Here is a 20,353-nt window from a genome sequence, read left to right on the forward strand (position 1 = left end):
GGTTTTCTGATAATTCAACACTAAGACTTGCGTGCTTGTATCAAGTCAAAGCTTACAGTCTTTCCTTCCTTGTCACAACAAGCAATCTTTGACTTAAACTTGTAGATATCCAGTGATATATGGTGGTCTAGTCCAGTTTTTTTGGAAGGAATAGGCTAGTAGGCACCATACTTTAAAACGTGGCCTGTCAACCTCACATAACCTAAGATTATATATATATTATCACCACCAAACGCATAGATGCATCATAGGATGCAAGTTAGCCGATATCATCAAAGTGCGATGTGTCCATATTTATCACACAAATCACATCTTCTGTTTATTCTTTTACCACTTTAGAAACTAATTTAAGCACTTAACCACAAGGGAACAAAGAGTCCCTTGGCTGTTATTCCATAATTGACTTAGTTTGATCATGCTTTGAACATGCTTTTTACAGTTTTGGTCACCAAACCACCAATCTCGTCACCAACAAATTTGTCATTGTTAGTTTATGTTAGTCTCCCCCACTCATCTACTGCCCAGATATCCCTAAGCCCTTCGTCTTCGACCTCTTTTATTTCATAGTTTTAAGTCCCCCATTAGTGAGATCTTTAAGACACATGCGTAGTGACGAGCCCAAACACAGAACAGAACACACACACACACACACGCAGAACGTTCGTTCACTGCAAGCCCTGAGCCACTGAAAGCCACACTGGCTCCTCCGAGCCTCCCTGTCCTCTTCCAAACAGCTGGGCTCCTCCTCCCCATGCTTAACCCCAATGGCTAACAGAGCGTTTCCCTTAATCGCCTTCTTTCAGGAGCCAGTCTGAGGATGCTTTGAGGGAGTCTCCCCCTCAAGTTCTCCCTCCCCCTTCCCCCAAAATTGGCCGCCTCTCCAACGCCTCTCCCCTGCCCAGCCGATCCGGCTCCGCCCCTGCCACGCCCCTTGCCCCACGCAAGAAAGCTGTCGTGCCAAGTGACTACCAGGATACGGTACCCTGCGAGTTTGAGGAGAAGATCAAACAGCCCAAGTCCTCGGGCATGTCCCAGAGCAGTGCCCAGGACTCCCGGCCTCAGACTCCCAGCAGCGAGTACTCGCGCAAGGACACGCCCCCGCGCCCGTCGCCCAAGCTGACCCGCCCCAGCTCCAAGATCTTTGAGAAGGTGCGTGACTTTGAACGCAGGAGAAGCATCGACAACGAGGGCTCAATCTCTGGACGGTCCTGGGCCGGGTTCCACCGAGCCCCGTCCGTCGACTCGGACGACGGAGGAAGCCGGCTGGGGATATCCAGGGAGAGCTCCCGGGAAGATCTGAGCGAGGCTCTAAAGGCCGACGCCGCCCAACGGAGGTCTATGTTCAGGCAGAGGGCCGCGTCCTTGGAGGACCGACCACGGCTCTCCCAGAAGGTCCAGGACATCGAGAGCAAGTTCACGGAGGAGCTGCAGCGCATCAAGAAGCTCGTGGGCAAGCCGCACATGAAGAAGTCTTTCTCCACGGAGCAGCTCTCCCAGCGGCAGAGCCGACAGCCCCTGAGGAAGCTGGAGCCCATCCCCCCTCAGGTGCTGCAGAAGCTGCAGGAACGGGAGCGCGCCCAGCGAGCCCAGGAGCAGGAGGAGAGAGAGCAGCGACGCGCAGAGCAGTCACCCCCCAAGTCGCCACGTCTGGAACATAGACAGCTGCAAGCACAGCAAGCCGTACAGCAGCAAGCGGCACCAGAGCAGACCAGGCCGGAGCCCAAGCGAACCACGGTGAGCATCGTGGCTGGTAACCGACTGGGCGAGGAGGTCTCGCCCCCAGAGGCCATGTCCTCTTCGGAATTGCCCGGTCAGCGCTCGCCACGGCACGTGCGCAGCGCCAGTCCGATGAGGGAGAGCCTGCGGAGGACACCGGTAGATGTCACCCACATGACAGAAGAGCGGTCGCGGTCCCCGCGAAGACATACCGAATCGCCGTCACGGAACATCGTGGAAATGTCGCTGCGCAGGGTCGAACCGAGACCGGCCAGTCCCCTGGTGCAGCGGGTAATACGCGTACAAGAGGTTCCTGTCGTGTCAGAAAAGGAGGAAGCTGTTCACCGGAAGACGCCAGTAGAGATAACTGTTCGGAAATTGGAGCGTAGACCTGAAAGTCCACTTGTGCAAAGAAACCCGGTCATGATGCAAGAACGACTCCTTCAAGCTCCCCCAAAACCTCCTCGGGTGCCCATGTCCTCATCTGAGGAGGAGAAAATGGAGGTGGACGCGACTCCTCTGACCCCGGCACCTCCTGCCACTCCAGCTGGGGCTCCACCGAAACTTGCCATTCCCACCATAATTGTAGAGGAAGAACCCATGGAGGTGGTTCCAACAGAGGTTGACAAGCCAAAGAAAAGCAGTCCTGTCAAAGAGGCGAAACCGCAGAGGACCCGAGGGAAAGGCAGACGCACCAGGCCCATGTCTCCCGAACACGGTGGGTTTGGTTTTATTTCATTTTCAAACTGATTGTAAAAGGACACAAACAAATCTTATATGTTATGTTATCTTATATGTTAATGCGTGATGGTCTTTTGGACCCCCACCGTCGACTTCAAGGCAGCACTGCCACCGTCGACCTCAAGGCACTTAATCCTAACCCTAACCATAACCCTTGACTAATACGTTGTTTTGAATATGTTTTATAGGTATTTCAGTACTTTTTACAGTTGAAAAAAAGCACACATTTCCTCCAAGTATGCACCACTGTCCTTGTTTTAAAGTGCAACATTGCATTTTATTATTCATAGAATCACTATCACTGCCTAAGAAGTATAATGGCTAACACCTACAATATTTTCCTGTTCTCTGAATACTTGTGCAGAATCCTCCGACGACTCGTACGTGTCAGCAGGTGAAGACCCCATGGAGGCACCTGTGTTTGAGTATCCGCTCCATGACGTGGTTGCGTCCACTGGCGTCGAGGTGGTGCTCAAATGTATCATTGCTGGCACCCCTCTCCCAGAAGGCAAGTTGGTTCTGCTGCTGTGTGCTTTTCTTTCCACTCATAGTAGCTGACGTTTAAAAACTCCATGCTAAGATTAACTGATTTTTGAGTTGGTCCATGTTCACAGGATTTGAGCATTGGACCAACTGATTTTGTTTGATCTTTTAGTTTGATGCAAATAAGCACCTTGCCTTGTGTTAATGACCACTGATTCACTGATAAAAATTATCAAGGTCTTGATCTCTCTTTCTCTCTCTTTCTGTCACTGTTAATGAGAGATAAGGTGCATCCTGTTAACATTTTGCCTGCTATACTACCTCCTTTAGTGACATGGAAGAGAAACAACACAGAGATTAAGAGCAGCCCAACTCATGTAGTGAAAGTGGAAGGGGAGAGGCACTCTCTGTTCATAAAATGGACGAAACCGAGCGATGCTGGGACATACACAGTCACAGCCACCAATCAAGTGGGCTCAGCATCTTGTAGTGCCACCCTCACCATCAAAGCAGGTGAGTAAGCATAACTCCCATTTGCATCCCAGGAAGGTGGTTAAGCTCTTCAGATAAGTGTGGCTCCCTGCAGACTAGAGAGTTTTGCCATTGCCAAGAACAGCTCCATTAGGCTGAACTAAATCTGCCATTTTGGCAAGGCTTGGCTGACTCATAAGTGGATTTGAAACACTCTTCGACATCGCCCTGAAGTCAAGCATATCAACTCCCATGAATATTTCAAAACTTTGACATTGATGGGGATTGGGGATTTTTTGCCAGCCTGGCCACACATTTGGCATGTCATCTTTGCTTACTCTCATCGAAACCAAACCAGGATGTATCTTTCTCTGTGCTCTTAAACCAGGATGTATCTTTCTCTGTGCTCTTAAACCAGGATGTATCTTTCTCTGTGCTCTTAACTTCCTTCATTGGCTTTAGAGTAAATTATGAACATAGGGGCAGCCGTGGCCTACTGGTGGGGGCAGCCGTGGCCTACTGGTTAGCCCTTTCGGACTTGTTGCCGGTTTGAACCCCGACCAGTAGGCACGGCTGAAGTGCCCTTGAGCAAGGCACCTAACCCCTCACTGCTCTCCGAGCGCCGCTGTTGTTGCAGGCAGCTCACTGCGCTGGGATTAGTGTGTGCTTCACCTCTCTGTGTGTTCACTGTGTGCTGAGTGTGTTTCACTAATTCACGGATTGGGATAAATGCAGAGACCAAATTTCCCTCACGGGATGAAAAGAGTATATATACTTATACTTATACTTATACTTATACTAACAAACTGAAAAGTTATGCAAGGTTATTCTAACAGAAGAATAAGGGCAAATCAATTTGTTTTAGTGGTATTGTGCACAGCATGTGTAAAAGCCAGAAAAAAGATCACTCAAGTGTGTTTAATGAGCTTACATACAGCTGTTTATTTCAGTGGAATCAATGAATGAGTCACCTCATCAATGTGGCTGTGGCCTCATTTTCTACATAGGATACTCAGAGCTTCCTTATTGGGATGTTTACACTAAAACACTGCCTTAGAAGATGCTGTCCAGTAGTTGTCTTACATGATGACTTTTGATGTTTTTTATTTGTCACAACAGCAACAAATATCTACATAAATACATTGATAAATTATTGCATACACACACACACACACACACACACACACACGTATTGTATATATATACACACACAAAAAAACTAAAGTAAAAACATTATCAGTCTTCATGTTTTGTGTAGCAGTTGCTCCACAGAGTTCCTACCAGCACCAATTCTCTCTCCCTTTTATTTTATTTTTTTTGGCTTCCCCCTCCCCCTCCTCTTTCTCTCTACCTCTGCGCACTATTCTAGCTGTGCCTTCTCACTGATAGTTACCATAGCAACCCGACGGCTAAATTGAACTTATAAATTGTTAAAGCCACGCTGGCCGCTTGATGAATTTCAGAATAAAGAAACACAGTTGTTTGGGGATCCCTGCAGATGGTCCCGGCCTGACGTTTCCACAAACATTAGTCTTGCCTTCCTGCTTTAACATTTCCACAAACATTAGTCTTGCCTTCCTGCTTTGACATTTCCACAAACATTAGTCTTGCCTTCCTGCTTTGCCAAGTACATTTTACATGAATTACTGTAGGAATTAAGGTCTTAAATGTCGGACATGCAAAGCAGCCCGGCAAAGTGCTCTAATCGCGTTTTCACAGACACTGAGCTAAACAAGCGTCACCAACGATTCTCATGAACTCTCATTATGGCCCATGCTGCATTTGAATGGAAAAGTACAGCAGCAGCACGATTAACTAATTGCAACGTTTCTTCCAGGGGCATTACATATGCATTAGCTTTTATATTAATGCAAAGAGGCTACTGGGTTTGTTATCTCCTGCAATAATAGGAAACACTTAATGTTCATTCAAATATGTTCAAGTCATTTGACGATTATAATGAAGCACAAGTGAAACAGAATATTTCCATGATATATTTTGGATCATCACTTGTAAGTTGTAAATCCATGGCAGTAGAACAGCTTGAAAAGAAATCATTTGACGTAATTATATTAGATATCTTAGTTTCTGTTTCTTGTTTTCTTTTAGCCTAAATGCTTTCCCCACTGAAATATGCTTGTTATTCCTTGGGCTGAGCCACGTATCTGATGATGGCCCTTGAGAAAAGGACGCTTTACCTTATTAGGGCAGTAGATGCTCTGGATATTTATAGTACTTCTTGTTGCCTGAAATGATCACAGTCTGTGTTATTTCCACCTGACATTAATGTCATCCTCACAGCACAACACCTTCACAACAAATGCCTTAAAGCAGTAGTCTAGCTTTTCTTGCATTCTCTTACCATTACCACTTCTATCCCTCTCTTTTAAAGTTATGGATTTATTATAATAATGCAATGTGGTTATATCATTTTAGTACAATACAAGGACATTTTATAGCCTCAGAAATGTCATCATGTACTCTAAATGGCATTATTCTATCTATACACCATATTGAGTAAATGCCACTGTAATATATCACAACTAGTGCTCGGCTAAGGTAAGGCAAAGAGCATGTTTATAATTAGGTTGCCAAGAGAGACAATATAGTGCTGGACATAAGAAAACCCTGTCTGCTTTGAGTGTGTGCTTGTGTATCTTAATTGGCAATCTGGATGTGTCCATATGTGCAAGTTTACAAGAGACGCAGAGAAAGAGAGAGGGAGAGAGAGGGAGAGAGAGAGAGAGGGAGAGAGAGGGAGAGGGAGAGAGGGAGAGGGAGGGAGAGAGGGAGAGAGGGAGGGAGAGACAGAGAGAGGGAGAGGGTGGGGGAGAGAGAGAGAGGGAGAGAGAGAGAGAGAGAGGGAGAGAGAGAGAGGGAGAGAGAGAGAGGGAGAGAGAGGGAGAGAGGGAGAGGGAGAGGGAGAGGGAGAAAGGAAAGAGGATAAGAGGGGAGGGCAAGTGGACGTAGCAGGGAGAAATCTTACACGCCAGCCCACCAGTCAAACTCCATGGCCACTAGTTGAAGCGCTGACAAGTTATCACAAATGCTGCCGGGATTTAACACGCGGTGGGGCCATTCAAGGTTGCTCAGTCCACAACCTCAGTGTGAATGGAGGTGTGGGGCTAGGTGAGTCTTTTCAGGATATGTGACCGATAGATGGCAGGGGAAAGGCTCACTGACATGTTGTGTTGCTGTAATTGCTATTGCAAGGTTTTTCCTGTTGCAAAGAGCAGTTTTGGAAGCCTCTACCTTTAGCCACAGAGCTAACAAAGATAATTGTTATAAGATGTAGAAGACAGTAATGGTGGACAGATTCTAGGAGATTATCAGACCCTTTTAGAGGAAGGTTCAGATAATTATCTCTTCTGAGAAATAGTTTTGGAAGCTTCCAAATAGAGCTGTTGGTTGAAATGAATTTGTATATGTGTTTATTTATTCATAATGTACTTAAAGTGAATATTGCAAGTGATTTCTACAGTAGGTTAAAATCATTTTTGCATGATTTTATCTACATTGGAAATGTCACAGTGTGCACTTAGAATCACATGCGAACTGTAATATATACATGTTCTGGTAAGCAGAGACCTGCAGACAGTGTCTATTTTTTCCCCTTGCACATACACCCCGGTGCTCATGAAAACTTGAGGACATGTTCAGCAGAGCACGCTACAGCAACCTGCTTCCAGACAGAAAATGTCTGCTGTCATCCAGTTCATGCTGGAGACTATGTTCAGATTCCATTGGGGTGAACTTCATGTGCAAGCTGAGCTCCAGTAGCTAAAATGTACTAACAGATAACAGTCCTAGTACATATTATTTGTTACAAGCCTGCATACTTTGCATTCAGTATTTTGCAAAACAAACCCACCCAGCTCTCCTAATTGAGTATTCCATACAGTAGGTGGGTGTAGCTCTATGACACCACTGTTCTTCTGGCCCTCAGAGCCCTCACAGGAGCAGAGAGGGAACCTGGGAGTTCCCATGGACGTGGCCAGCCCCATCACCTCTGATGAGGAGTACCTAAGCCCCATGGAGGAGAGCATGGACTACGGCAGCTCCTACCGAGGTCCCGACCCCCGGACAGTCATGGACACCCGATTTAAGGAACCACCTGCCTTTCAGGTAGAATTCTTTCTGTTATGTAATTTGGTTATTTTCATCACCCATGCTATCATCTGTTTTGTGCTTCAAATATGTGTGGGTGCACATATATGATTTATAAAAAATGTGAGAATCATTTAGTCATTAAATGGATTTTATTTGTCGTCTCTCTTTAGGTCATACTTATTCCTTCAAATTGGCCATAGACTAGTGTTGCTTTCTCAGCAGTATTTTCAGTGGAAGTTGAGTTCTGTTTGACTATATTACCATTTTACATTGTTTACATTAACATGTTGTCTTGCTTCAGGCTATCATGAATGATCAGGTTGTCATTGAGGGGCAGGAGGTGACCATGTCTGTCCGCATGATGGGACAGCCCAAACCCATGCTGTACTGGTAGGTTTGTTGTTGCCATATCTGTTGTATCTACACTTTTAGCGATTGTACTAAATGGAGAAGACGTAACAGTGAGTTGAGTCATGCAATTTCCTGCAATGGCTGGTAAGCTGCCTTGTTCACTGTATCAACTTGATTTTCCTGTGTTTGCAGGCTCAGAGACAGGGTGACCATAAAGACAGGTCCCCGTCACATCGTGCGTGAAACAGAAGACGGCGCCTTTGAGATGACGATCAAGTCCGCACAGAAGTCTGATGCAGGGGTGTACACCTGCAAGATCATTAACGAGTACGGGACAAAGCAATGTGAAGCTAAGCTAGAGGTCAATGGTAAGGATACACCCCCCACACCTCTCTCTTTTGTCAGTCTTAACCTGCTGCTAGTGTCATTAGATGTTTTTACTCCATATGGCACAAATCCGGCTATCACTTTTGGGAAAATTCAATTCACCTCTTGCTTGAAACCGTATAAAATAACACTAGGTCTGCTAGCAGCAGGCGGGTGTAGATTAAGTTATAGTCTTGATAGAGATGGAGTAGGGAGCACAGAGCGTGTTCTCTCGGGAGGGCTCTACAGATGACAAGAGTCTGGCCCTCATTAACTGCCCTGACTCTTGTAGGCTGCACTGAGCTGTGAAGTGGAGAGCTACTTATGATTACAGCACCCACACTCTCACGCCCAAAATACATCAAGTTGATGTTTTCTTTTCTTTTACCATACATGCTTTAGTTCTCAGCGGTCAGAAATCTCACATTACGACCATGTTGAGTACATCATGACTGAACATAATCTTTTGATCGTGTAGGTCTCCGTCATAGCTGTCTAATCATTTTGGTGAATGAGACTAAGTTGTGCATGCGAACATTTGCCGTTGTTATTTTGAGTCACTAAGATAAAGTGTCAGCAGCTTCTGAAGGAAGGTGTGAAAGATTAAGACTAAGATTGATGAGTTGGTTTGTATTTTCCATCATTCCATTTTTCATACGATTCATGATGTGATCCTAAGATGCCAAGAAATGTCAAAGTCAGTCAATCCCTAATTGATGCAAAGTCCTTGAAGTGACTTAGAAGCCTGTCTATGGCAGAAATAACTTGAAATAAAATTGAGAAAAAGAAGGTAACGATCCAGTGTTTGAAACTCTGATGCTCCATCATGAACTGAAAGTCCCAGACCATTGACAGCCAGGAAGTTAGAGTCTGACACTGACAGACAGTTGTGTCTCTGACTTATCAACATTACATCTTGCAGCACCATACTGCACTGTCAGTTGTAAGGATGTCATCCTTTTTCTTCAGATTCAAACACAAACACAAATAATATCAGATTCTACCTGCAAACAGACATTGCACCAGGATCTTTCTCACTTCTCGGAAACATGTTGTGTGACATGATGTGCGAGTCTCATCATCAGTTGAGCTTTTCTCCTCTCTCTGTGCCCCCTAGCGCCCCCCATAGAGCTGGGGCTGGCAGTGCTCCGGCCCGTCAGGGACATCCACGTGAAGGCCGGCGAGACGGCCCTGTTCGAGTGCCACGTGACGGGGCCCCAGGATGTGGACGTGGACTGGCTGTCCGACGGCAAGCTGATCCAGCCAGCGCTACTTAACTGCAAGATGCACTTCGATGGCCGGCGCTGCCGGCTGCTGCTCAACTCTGTGCATGAGGACGACAGCGGCACCTACACCTGCAAGCTGAGCACGGCCAAAGGTAAGGCAGGTTCACACGTCTGCATCGAAGAGATTGCTTTTGATCAAAGTCACGGGAGATAGTTTGTCTGTAAGTGGATTTGGGAAGTCTCTACCTGCCTAAGGGCACTTAATCCAATGACCTTGCCATTTGGAGTGCCATGCTCCACCTGCTGATCGACAGTCGATGAAGCAGAGTGTATCGGATGGAATTGATTCGTCAACAGTTTTACAGTGTCACTCTGCCCAACGACAAGGCAGCGGGTTACGTAATGTGTTGTCGACTTTAATCTCGAGTGTTGATGTCTGATTGCTCGGTCACTCTTCCCCCAACGTCGTGTTTCAGAGGAGTTGACCTCTAGTGCCAAACTCAAAGTGGCTCCCTCCATCGAGCCGCTCTTCACCCGCAAGCTGGACATGCTGGAGGTAATCGAGGGCCGCAACGCCCGCTTCGACTGCAAGGTCAGCGGGACCCCCCCACCGAGTGTCACCTGGAATCACTTCGGTAAGAGAGCCACTCCCATGGGGGTGTCGAAAGATTTGTTGAGTGACCATGACATTTTTGATGTGCTAAGTGACTATTCTTGGGAGTGACCCTTGGGATTTTTCCCAGACCATCCTCTGGAGGAGAACGAGGACATCCGCATCTTAAAAGAAGGGGGGCGCCACTCTCTGGTCATCTCACACGTCAGCAATGAGGACGAGGGCTTTTACACGGTCGTGGCCCGCAATCCACACGGAGAGGCCGAGTGCTCCGCGGAGCTCTATGTGCAGGAGCCCCGGCCACCGATCTCCTCCCAGATGTAAACACCTCCACACTGGCCTCTCACCTACACACACTACACCTTATTCACAATTCACAGAAAGCATGAAAGGTTCCCATGTAAAATATTTTATTTGAAATAACTGAAAGTGAACTAGAAATTGGGTTCTATCAGACACTGGCAACAAGATTGTGCACGAGATGTATTGTCAAGGGTCTATTTTGTTTTTATATGATTTCAATTACACAAAATGACATAATTGTCTACCCCGGCTTTGTTTCCCACAGGGCAAAGTTGGAGAAGATGCCCTCTATCCCTGAGGAGCCAGAGGTGCCTGAGAACGAAGTGGAGCGCTTCACCATGCCTGACTTCGTCAAACCCCTGTATGACCTTGACGTGATCGAGGGGAAGGAGGCCGTTCTCAAGTGCAAAGTGGCCGGCCTGCCATACCCGACCATCGCCTGGTTCCACAACGGCAAGAAAATCGAAAGCACAGAGGACAGGAAGATGACTCAATGTTAGTAGCTAAGCAGCATTACTTCAGTCCCCTTGTGCTGCTCCTGCTGAGATATGGCTTCCCCTTATTCGGCCACCCGCCTGTGATAAATGGCCCTTTTATGGCTTATACAGACCTAGCGGCTTTACTAGGCCCTCTGTGGAAATAACCATGTCACTGAGGAGCCGTAACACAGAGCCTTATTTATGCTGTAGCCAGACGCTAGGCTGACCCCCATGTCCCTCTGTGCTGTTCTCTCCCGCAGTCAGGGACATCCACAGCCTGGTGATCCGATCGGTGTGCCACGCCCATGGCGGAGTCTACAAAAGCGTGATCTCCAACAAGGTGGGCAAGGCCACCTGCTACGCCCATCTGTACGTGACAGGTGAGTGATGTTGCTTCAACCTCCAGCTGAGGCCTCGAGAGACATAATATAACTGACACATGTATCTCTGCAATGTCTGCTTAGGTCTATGGCATGAATATTATTTGATTTATATATATATAAATAACAATTTAAATAAAAATATGTTAAATTGATATTATCATTATTTTACTTTTTTTATTTCACTTTCTTGTTTAATTTCTCTTTTTTCTTTCTCTCTGCATCTCTTCTCCAGATATCATCCCAGATCCTCCAGATGGGGCGCCGGTGATCGAGTCCATCACTGGCAAGACCATCACCTTAAAGTGGAAGAAACCCAAAAGACTGGATCCTTCCATTGGTATCTCTTCCATCATACTGGTTATTTATTTTATGTTGCTATGATAATATATTGGGCATTTTGGGTGAGATACAGATTGATATATCTTTACAGAGTCTTTTTGTATTGAGCCCTTTTGGCAGTCAGTTTAATTCTTTTTGGCTCTTCATGCCCTCCCTCAGAAAAAAAGCCACATTAAAGTAGTGGCACTTGGGTAGCCAGCGACACCACTTTAATTGCTTTTCAACAACAGTTTTATGCGCTCATCAAAACCGGCCTCAAGTCCAGATATACTGCTGTGCTATCGCTGTGTGTTGTAAAGTTGCTACGTCCTTGTTTGATGTCAGTCTGACACATTGCCAGAGCTGTTGTGCAGCCAGAGAATATGATATAAAACGAGGGGGAAATTGACTGCAGTGGGTTGGCAAAGGTGTGAAAGTCAGGAATTAAGTGACGTTGTGACGTTAACACACTTTTTTATGCTCGTGATTTCAGACCCTGCTTCCTTGATGTACGCCGTCCAGCAGCAAGCCCTCGGCTCCATCCAGTGGACCATCATCGCCTCCTGCCTGAAGGAGACGTCTTACATGGTCACCATGCTCACCAAGGGGGTCCGCTACGCCTTCAGGGTCCTCTCCATCACCAACAAGGCTTTCAGCAAGCCCTCGCCCGCCACAGACCCCGTCCAGCTCATAGACAGAGGTAGCCGATGAATCTTTGGGAGTCAGAGAGAGAGAGAGTGTGAGAGAGAGAGAGCGGGAGAGAGAGGTAGCCTATGGATGTTTGTGAGATAGAGAGAGAGCAAGAGAAAAGAGAGATAGAGAGAGGGATAGAAAGAGAGAGAGAAAGAGAGAAACAGGTAGCCCATGATTCTTTGTGTGTGAGAGAGAGAAAGAGAGAGAGAGAGAGAGAGAGAGAGAGAGAGAGAGATGAAAATAAACCTCTTGACAGCTGGTCGATGGGATGTGTGAATTATTGTGAGAGTCTCTGTTCTTTGTGTTCATCTCTCTCCGACACATACAGGTCCCTATCTGCAGGAAGCTCCTGTCATCATTGACAAGCCAGACGTGGTGTACGCTGTGGAGAACCAATCAGTCAGCATCAGCGTCACGCTCAATCACGTCAACGCCTCGGTTTCCTGGAAAAGGCGAGTGGCTAAATCCGTAAATCTTGATATCTGATGGAGATCTTTGAGTGGTGTGCAAATGATTGCTAAGTCTTATTATTATGACTGACCCTCTAAATCAAATGTCTTGTGTTGACGTCTGAGGGCATCTATAATATGAGAGAGCATGATTCAGAAGTGTTCATCAGACCAGGCCCTGTGCTTGCTACATTCTTGCTTTTATGCAGCTTGTTGCTGTAATTAAAAGCATTAAGGGGCCCAATTTGCCAGAGTTTGACTGGTTGAATGTGAGACTTCAAAGGAAAGTTTTCTCATAAAATGGATATATGAAATGTCAGATATCAGAAATCGAAGCAATGAAAAAAACAATCATGTGGTCCTGCTCACAGGAAAGGGGCCACTCTGGTGAACCGGGCGGGGATGTTTGAGTTGGACATGCCCGATGATGACCAGCACACCCTGAAGATCATCAAGGCCAAGGGGGTGGACGTGGGTCAGTTTACATGTGTCGCCAGCAACAAGTACGGCAGCGACACCTGCACCTTCACGCTAGAGCTGGCCGGTGAGTCCCATATGTCAATGCCTACATCTGTTTTGTGGTACAGTTCACAATTTTGCCATCGTTCATATTTGTGCCTCACAGCCAATCAAATTATGCCTCTGAAGAAAGATGTTGTTGTTTGGCAGGAATCGTGAAGGGCTCGGCCTGAGATACTTTGTTTATTTCCTTATAAATTCAGGACTGTATAAGGACACTGGATTCTTTTTTTAAATGCACTCACAGAACAGACAATTAGAGGCCCATATGGTGCAATTAGCTGCACTTGAGAAGTCTATCAGATTAGAAATGTATTCTACTTTTTCAGTTGAAATCAAATCAAAGAGTCATTTTCTCATTGTCACTTGTTGCTTAATGAGTGATGTATTTTTTTTTAGCACCTCCAACGTTTCAGTCCATCATGGAGGACTTGGATGTCAGTGTGGGAGAGACTCCTCGCTTTGCTGTGGTTGTTGAGGGAAAGCCAATCCCAGATATTCTCTGGTATAAGGTGCGTTCCTCCGCTCCCTCTGCTCACACTGACCTTTTATTTAATTAAATATCTTTTTTTTGCTCTTTTTGCTCCTCCTCCAGAAAAAAAAAGCTTTTGTTAGTTTTATGCATAGTGAGTTCAATGATCAAACCACATAAACACAGGTATTGCAATGAATGAACGGATAATGAAAATAGAATAAATACTGTTGGAAATAAAAGTGAAAAGAAGCCCCGAACCATTCAGCATGTTACGGAGGTGCAGGCGTAGGCAGAGGTAATGTTATGCGTGGCACATGGTTACAGAGGTGCAGGCGTAGGCATGGTGATGCTATGCGTGGCACATGGTTACAGAGGTGCAGGCATGGGCAGAGGTAATGTTATGCGTGGCACATGGTTACAGAGGCGTAGGCAGAGGTAATGTTATGCGTGGCACATGGTTACAGAGGTGCAGGCGTAGGCAGAGGTGATGTTATGCGTGGCACATGGTTACAGAGGTGCAGGCGTAGGCAGAGGTAATGTTATGCGTGGCACATGGTTACAGAGGTGCAGGCGTAGGCAGAGGTGATGTTATGCGTGGCACATGGTTGGTATTTTAGGCATAATGAGGGGCACCATGGCAGGCTAAGTGTGTTGTGTTTGGTATGCACCTGATTTGATCAGTGAAACAGGTTACAGGCTTTCTATTTTTTAATCATGCACGATGTTCCTTTTCTCCCAAGCCAAGTCAAGTACACACACACACACACACACACACACACACACACACACACACACATACAATCTTTGTTTTCTGTCCCAATCCTCCCGTAACATGCTGTCTCAGTACAGAGGAGTCACGCTGAATTCCCCTGATGTTTTCTCATCTCTATTTTCTCTGCATACCTCCCTCTGAAGCTCCAACAGTCTGCTCTCCCCACTCGACACTCTTCAGGCACTATCCCCCCTTCTCTCCATGACTCAAGCTACAGAGGGCCAACAGGCTCTCAGTTCTCATAAGGATGCTAATTTATGCTATTAGCTATCCTGGTGCAATGCCTTGGGGCTACATCTACACTGTACCATCTGACCACTTGCTGTCCCTTTTAACTCGTGCATGTGCAAACAAGCACAGTGGAAGTGGAACTGGGAGGTTTTAGCATTTCAGAGAGGCTAGCAAAGCTGCAGTCTTCAGATGGCAGCACTGTTTGAGTTTGCTTATTTGTGTGTTTGTGTGTGTGTGTGTGTGTGTGTGTGTGTGTGTGTGTGTGTGTGTGTGTGTGTGTTTCAGGATGATGTACTGCTTGCAGAGAGTAGCCATTACACCTTTGTGTATGACGATAATGAGTGTTCGCTGGTGGTGCTGAACACCAGCCCAGAGGACTCGGGGGTGTACACCTGCTGCGCCAAGAACCTGGGCGGCTCCGTCTCTTGTAAGGCTGAGCTCACAGTGCACACAGGTGAGGTTGGATGTACCCCCCCCCCCAAAAAAAAAATAACAAAAATAAAAAAAATAAAATCAATGTAATATTGCTCTCTAGGCATTCAAATATCCAGTGTCATATTTTCATTCAGTTAGTTTTTGCCACCTTAATGCTTTTCTTTAACAGTATTGTGCCTTTATCTCTTCTGCTCTAAGACATTTATCACATTAGACTATAAACCACACCACACAGTCTTCACAGAGGCGATTATTTGTTGCAAACAGCCAAATTGAACTGGACAGGGACATGGAAGGAGTCTTGACTCTTCATTTGTGCGAAAGTGATGGCCTGATTGGTTTGGTGATCGTGTTTGTTGCCCACAGCCAAAAAGCAGAGTGAGGACGCAATGGAGGATGAGCAGTCCATCCTGAGGAAGATGCGCCGGCTGACTGATTACTATGACGTACACAAAGAGATTGGGAGGTGAGTCACAGGAACAGATCACTGACAGCCACATCATCAAACATTTCCTTTGTTACCCTAAACAACTTTCTGTCAACCATTTTTTTTCAACAGTATTTTTAGATTGCATATGTGGAGATTTTGCTCTGGTGTCTTGTCTGATGAAACAGAAAAAACTAAAATAATTTTTAAATATTGAATAACAAACTATTACCGGTACATCGTTTAAAAATGGTGTAATCAGTGCAATATTTTATGTCTTTATGAATATATGTAAATAAATAAAATATTTACAAATGTACATATTTAATTATGTATTTTATTTTGCATAGAAGGGACAGGTGTCATCCTTAGCTGATTAAATATTGATTTGCACAAGCAAACAACTTTGTGACGCTCAGACAAGTTTAACTGCAGTGTAACTAGGGGGCTGTTCCAGTGCATTTACAGGTTTCATGTCAACGGATGACTTTAACAGCAGATAATGCCACCGTGTTCAAACCACCTTGGCACTGATGGGAGCCACCCTGTTATTTGTCAGGCTGAAAAACAAGCAAACATTCAAACCCCTTTGGACGGCTCCCGTGGAAAGCTGTAACCCCGTAGCTCAGCTGTGCACGCTGGCATTTTCCCTTATTGCACTCACACGCTGGCTGTAATTATAATCCCGACACTCCGCTGCCAGTTTCCCCGCTCTCCCTGATGAGTCTCACAGGCGTTAGGCGACCGCGCCTCGGCTCTACTGTAGATAATCCAAATGTCTGGCTGTGTGGAGTGAGTCTCTCTCCTGCTGCTCACTATCTCAGAGAGACTCGGTGACCTGTGTAACTGTCTGATCACTTCATATGTTTTTAAGACAGAGTGAGATGTAGTGGTCATGCCTATGAAGTATTTACTTTTGTTTACAAGGCACAACACTTGAATGAAAATATTTAGAAAACATACTACAGTATATAAGACATATGTTGTACATAAATGCGTCAATAAAATTGTAGTTATAATGCACACTATTTTCAGAGTAGAAATGAGAGTTATCTTTGAAAGCATGTGTCTATTCTTCAAAAATAACTCTCATTTCTATTCTGAAAATAGACAGAGATATGTACAGTAAAATAAACTAAAAAAGTATTAATATAGACGGTAGTACTTTACATAATGTCTGCATATGAACAATGGAATTGTATTGCACATTATGAGACATCTGTAGATATAAGCTGTGTATAGAGAGGAGAAAAAGAAGGACTGAAGAGCAGTGAGAGACCTCTCGTCCTGAATAATGTCCTCATTTTCATGAGCAGTGAGAGACCTCTCGTCCTGAATAATGTCCTCATTTTCATGTGCAGTGAGAGACCTCTCGTCCTGAATAATGTCCTCATTTTCATGTGCAGTGAGAGACCTCTCGTCCTGAATAATGTCCTCATTTTCATGAGCAGTGAGAGACCTCTCGTCCTGAATAATGTCCTCATTTTCATGAGCAGTGAGAGACCTCTCGTCCTGAATAATGTCCTCATTTTCATGAGCAGTGAGAGACCTCTCGTCCTGAATAATGTCCTCATTTTCATGAGCAGTGAGAGACCTCTCGTCCTGAATAATGTCCTCATTTTCATGTGCAGTGAGAGACCTCTCGTCCTGAATAATGTCCTCATTTTCATGTGCAGTGAGAGACCTCTCGTCCTGAATAATGTCCTCATTTTCATGTGCAGTGAGAGACCTCTCGTCCTGAATAATGTCCTCATTTTCATGAGCAGTGAGAGACCTCTCGTCCTGAAAAATTCTGTCTGTTCAGGGGCGCTTTTTCATATGTGAAGCGCGTGATGCATAAAGCGGGGAAAATGGAATACGCGGCCAAATTCATCTCGGCACGCGCCAAGAAGAAGCCCTCAGCCCTCCACGAGATGACACTGCTGTCGGAGCTGGACCACGAGAGGATCCTCTATTTCCACGACGCCTTCGAGACCAAGAATGCTGTCATTATCATCACAGAGATGTATCCTTTCACACAAGCTCGTTTCAAGGTAGTGGAGGAGGTTACAGGATTAACTGGCCAGAAGAGCCCATTTAAACTGTCCAGATGTAAAGGAAAGAGCCTGCGTGTGTGTGTGTGTGTGTGCGTGTGTGTGTGTGTGTATGCATATGTGTGTCCTTTAGGACAACGTAATACGTCTTCCTGTATGGCGAGAATACCACGCTATACTAGGTGCAAGAGGTGAAAGGATTAGCAAAAGAGAAGAGCAGATTTCAAAAACTCTAAATGTTAAGAAGGTGCTTTTCTTTTAAGACGGACTAATACCTTCTGAATGGTGAGGATACCAAGCATGTGTCTGACTTAGTGATGGGCTTCTGTGCTGTGTTACAACAATCCTTTAGGGCGTAAAGCCCCTGTCTTCTCACCGAGTTTGGCTGTAGGCAGTGGGGGGAGGCGCGGGTGGTGTCAGGGTGCGATGTCTAATACCTATCTCACACCTGGCACTGTGAGACGCCTGGACCAGTGCCAGCCAGCGCAGCTCTCTAACCCCCCGTGGCAACACTGTCAGAACCACTTAGGCGATGGGCTCTCCAGGCCAGGCCATCTTCAGCTTGTTTTCAAGCCGGTGAAGGTTATAGCTACAACCACTGCACACACACACACACATATGCATACACACACACACACACGCACGCACACACACACACATGCATGAGCGTGTGCACATGCACACACACACACACACACACACACACACACACACACACACACACACACACACACATGCACACACACACACACATGCACACACACAAACACACAAGCGCACGTGTACACACACAAACACGCATATGCACACACAGGGAAACAACCACACACACACACACACACACACACACACACACACACACACACACACAGACATAAATATATACTCATACACTTAAACTTGCGCACACACTCATACACACCTCTAGCCAGCACTGGTCTATGCCTGCCAGTATGTAATTGTGAGTGATGTCCTTGATGAAGTTGCTCAGGTGTCACGAGGAGCTTCTGGAGAGGATGACGAAAAAATCTGTAGTGATGGAGTCGGATGTGAGTTGAATTCCGTGACCTGCCTAAGTAGTGACCGCTCCTTCCACCGTAACGACCTAACTTTCTTACCATTCTGACAACATTTTTAAAAATGTTTTAACTTTACATCTGTTATCTTGTTATGAAAGTCTGACACACCTCTTTCTATAATATAGTCTTTGAAAACATTTTTTTAAGATGCTTAGATGGTTATTCCATATGACATAATGAGAGTGAATCGTGCTTTGAATGTGTTTCCTCAGATCCGTTCCAGCATCAGACAGCTGCTGGAGGGAGTGGGCTATCTTCACGAACACAACATCATGCATCTGGATATCAAGGTAAGCAGATTAATGCCGTCACTCTCCTGTGTCATCAAGCCCTGTCTGTGATTCCCAGACCTGCACCACCACAATCAGCTAAACACTTTGCTTTGGCTTCTCTCTTAGCCTGACAACATTCTGATGGCTGATACCACGACTGATCAGATTCGCATATGTGATTTTGGGAATGCGATGAAACTCACACCTGGCGAGGATCAGTACTGCAAATATGGCACTCCAGAATTTGTCGCTCCAGAAGTTGTGAACCAGACACCTGTCTCTAAGGCAACTGACATCTGGTAAAGTACCTGATGTACCTCAATTACAAAATGTCTGCTGCAGATCATCTTGTGATGTTACAAATAGAAAATGCACCATTAAATGGATCATTCTAATGAAATGTTCATCTTTTGTTCAGGCCAATTGGGGTCCTGACCTATCTATGGTACGTTCATTTTTTATGGTCCTCTCAGTTCACCACATCAAGAAAAATAAATTAACAACACAATTCAATTCCTGTCACAAAATCCTACTTACCGGTACATGTTCTCAAATGAAACATTCTACCCTTTAACAAAAAGTATTATATCAGACATTAGAAGTAGCTTAAATTGTTGAATTTCAAAATGAGATTATGAACACGAGGGCTAACAATGCATTCTTTCTCCTCCAAAGCCTCACTGGCGTGTCCCCCTTCGCTGGGGAGAATGACCGGAGCTCTGTCCTCAACATCAGGAACTATAACGTTGCTTTTGAAGAGAGCATGTTTGCTGATCTCTGCCCGGAAGCCAAGGGATTTGTTATCAAACTGTTGGTGGCTGATAAAGTGTGAGTGCCAAACTCAGCATGTGACATTAAAAAAAGATATAAACCAAAAATATTTTATGAAATTTGATTTGTTCATGAATCAATTTTTACTTTTCATTTTTAGGAGGCCTGATACCAGTGAATGTCTTCGTCATCCTTGGTTCAAGGTACATTTTAGACCTTTCATCATTTGAAGTTGTAAACAACAATTAAACCATTCTTATGCTATCCTTTAAACATATTTTGGAATGTAGGAATACTGTATTTCATTTAATTTCATGAGATGCAAGATGAGTTTTTGGATATGGTAGACCTATTAAAGTCTCAATGGCGAAGCAGCAAATCTTTTCACTCCTCATTACAGGACAGCCCTGATATGTCCAATTATGCATTTAATTAACTACTGAATCATATAATCCATACATTTTTTTTTCATTCCATATTAAAAAAAACAATGTTGACAATTATGAATAATAAAGTAAACGTTTGTTAAATATGTATTAAATATGACATTTTAAACAGATTCTAAACAAAGGAAAGTCAATTAGCACCGAATCCCTCAAGAAGTTCTCGTCCCGAAGAAAATGGCAGGTAAGTTAGC

General features: G+C 45.1%; 1 protein-coding gene across 7 annotated transcripts in view; it reads left to right on the forward strand.

The window, feature by feature from the left end:
* spegb (striated muscle enriched protein kinase b) overlaps nt 1–20,353 on the forward strand; it is a 71,985-nt gene that overhangs the window by 33,282 nt on the left and 18,350 nt on the right. For all 7 annotated transcript variants that reach the window (XM_042065097.1, XM_042065045.1, XM_042065053.1 and 4 more), the window contains 26 exons: nt 804–2,434; nt 2,822–2,965; nt 3,271–3,453; nt 7,358–7,536; nt 7,823–7,911; nt 8,065–8,240; nt 9,356–9,616; nt 9,941–10,099; nt 10,208–10,397; nt 10,646–10,875; nt 11,120–11,239; nt 11,475–11,579; nt 12,054–12,260; nt 12,582–12,705; nt 13,074–13,246; nt 13,621–13,733; nt 14,985–15,153; nt 15,501–15,600; nt 17,366–17,566; nt 18,586–18,643; nt 18,886–18,963; nt 19,072–19,244; nt 19,364–19,390; nt 19,621–19,773; nt 19,877–19,919; nt 20,275–20,343. In XM_042065097.1, coding sequence (XP_041921031.1) covers nt 804–2,434; nt 2,822–2,965; nt 3,271–3,453; nt 7,358–7,536; nt 7,823–7,911; nt 8,065–8,240; nt 9,356–9,616; nt 9,941–10,099; nt 10,208–10,397; nt 10,646–10,875; nt 11,120–11,239; nt 11,475–11,579; nt 12,054–12,260; nt 12,582–12,705; nt 13,074–13,246; nt 13,621–13,733; nt 14,985–15,153; nt 15,501–15,600; nt 17,366–17,566; nt 18,586–18,643; nt 18,886–18,963; nt 19,072–19,244; nt 19,364–19,390; nt 19,621–19,773; nt 19,877–19,919; nt 20,275–20,343 — 5,155 coding nt within the window. The remainder of the gene's footprint in view (nt 1–803; nt 2,435–2,821; nt 2,966–3,270; nt 3,454–7,357; nt 7,537–7,822; nt 7,912–8,064; nt 8,241–9,355; nt 9,617–9,940; nt 10,100–10,207; nt 10,398–10,645; nt 10,876–11,119; nt 11,240–11,474; nt 11,580–12,053; nt 12,261–12,581; nt 12,706–13,073; nt 13,247–13,620; nt 13,734–14,984; nt 15,154–15,500; nt 15,601–17,365; nt 17,567–18,585; nt 18,644–18,885; nt 18,964–19,071; nt 19,245–19,363; nt 19,391–19,620; nt 19,774–19,876; nt 19,920–20,274; nt 20,344–20,353) is intronic.

The sequence above is a fragment of the Alosa sapidissima genome, chromosome 2 (assembly GCF_018492685.1).
Source record: "Alosa sapidissima isolate fAloSap1 chromosome 2, fAloSap1.pri, whole genome shotgun sequence".
Taxonomy (NCBI): Eukaryota; Metazoa; Chordata; class Actinopteri; order Clupeiformes; family Clupeidae; genus Alosa; species Alosa sapidissima.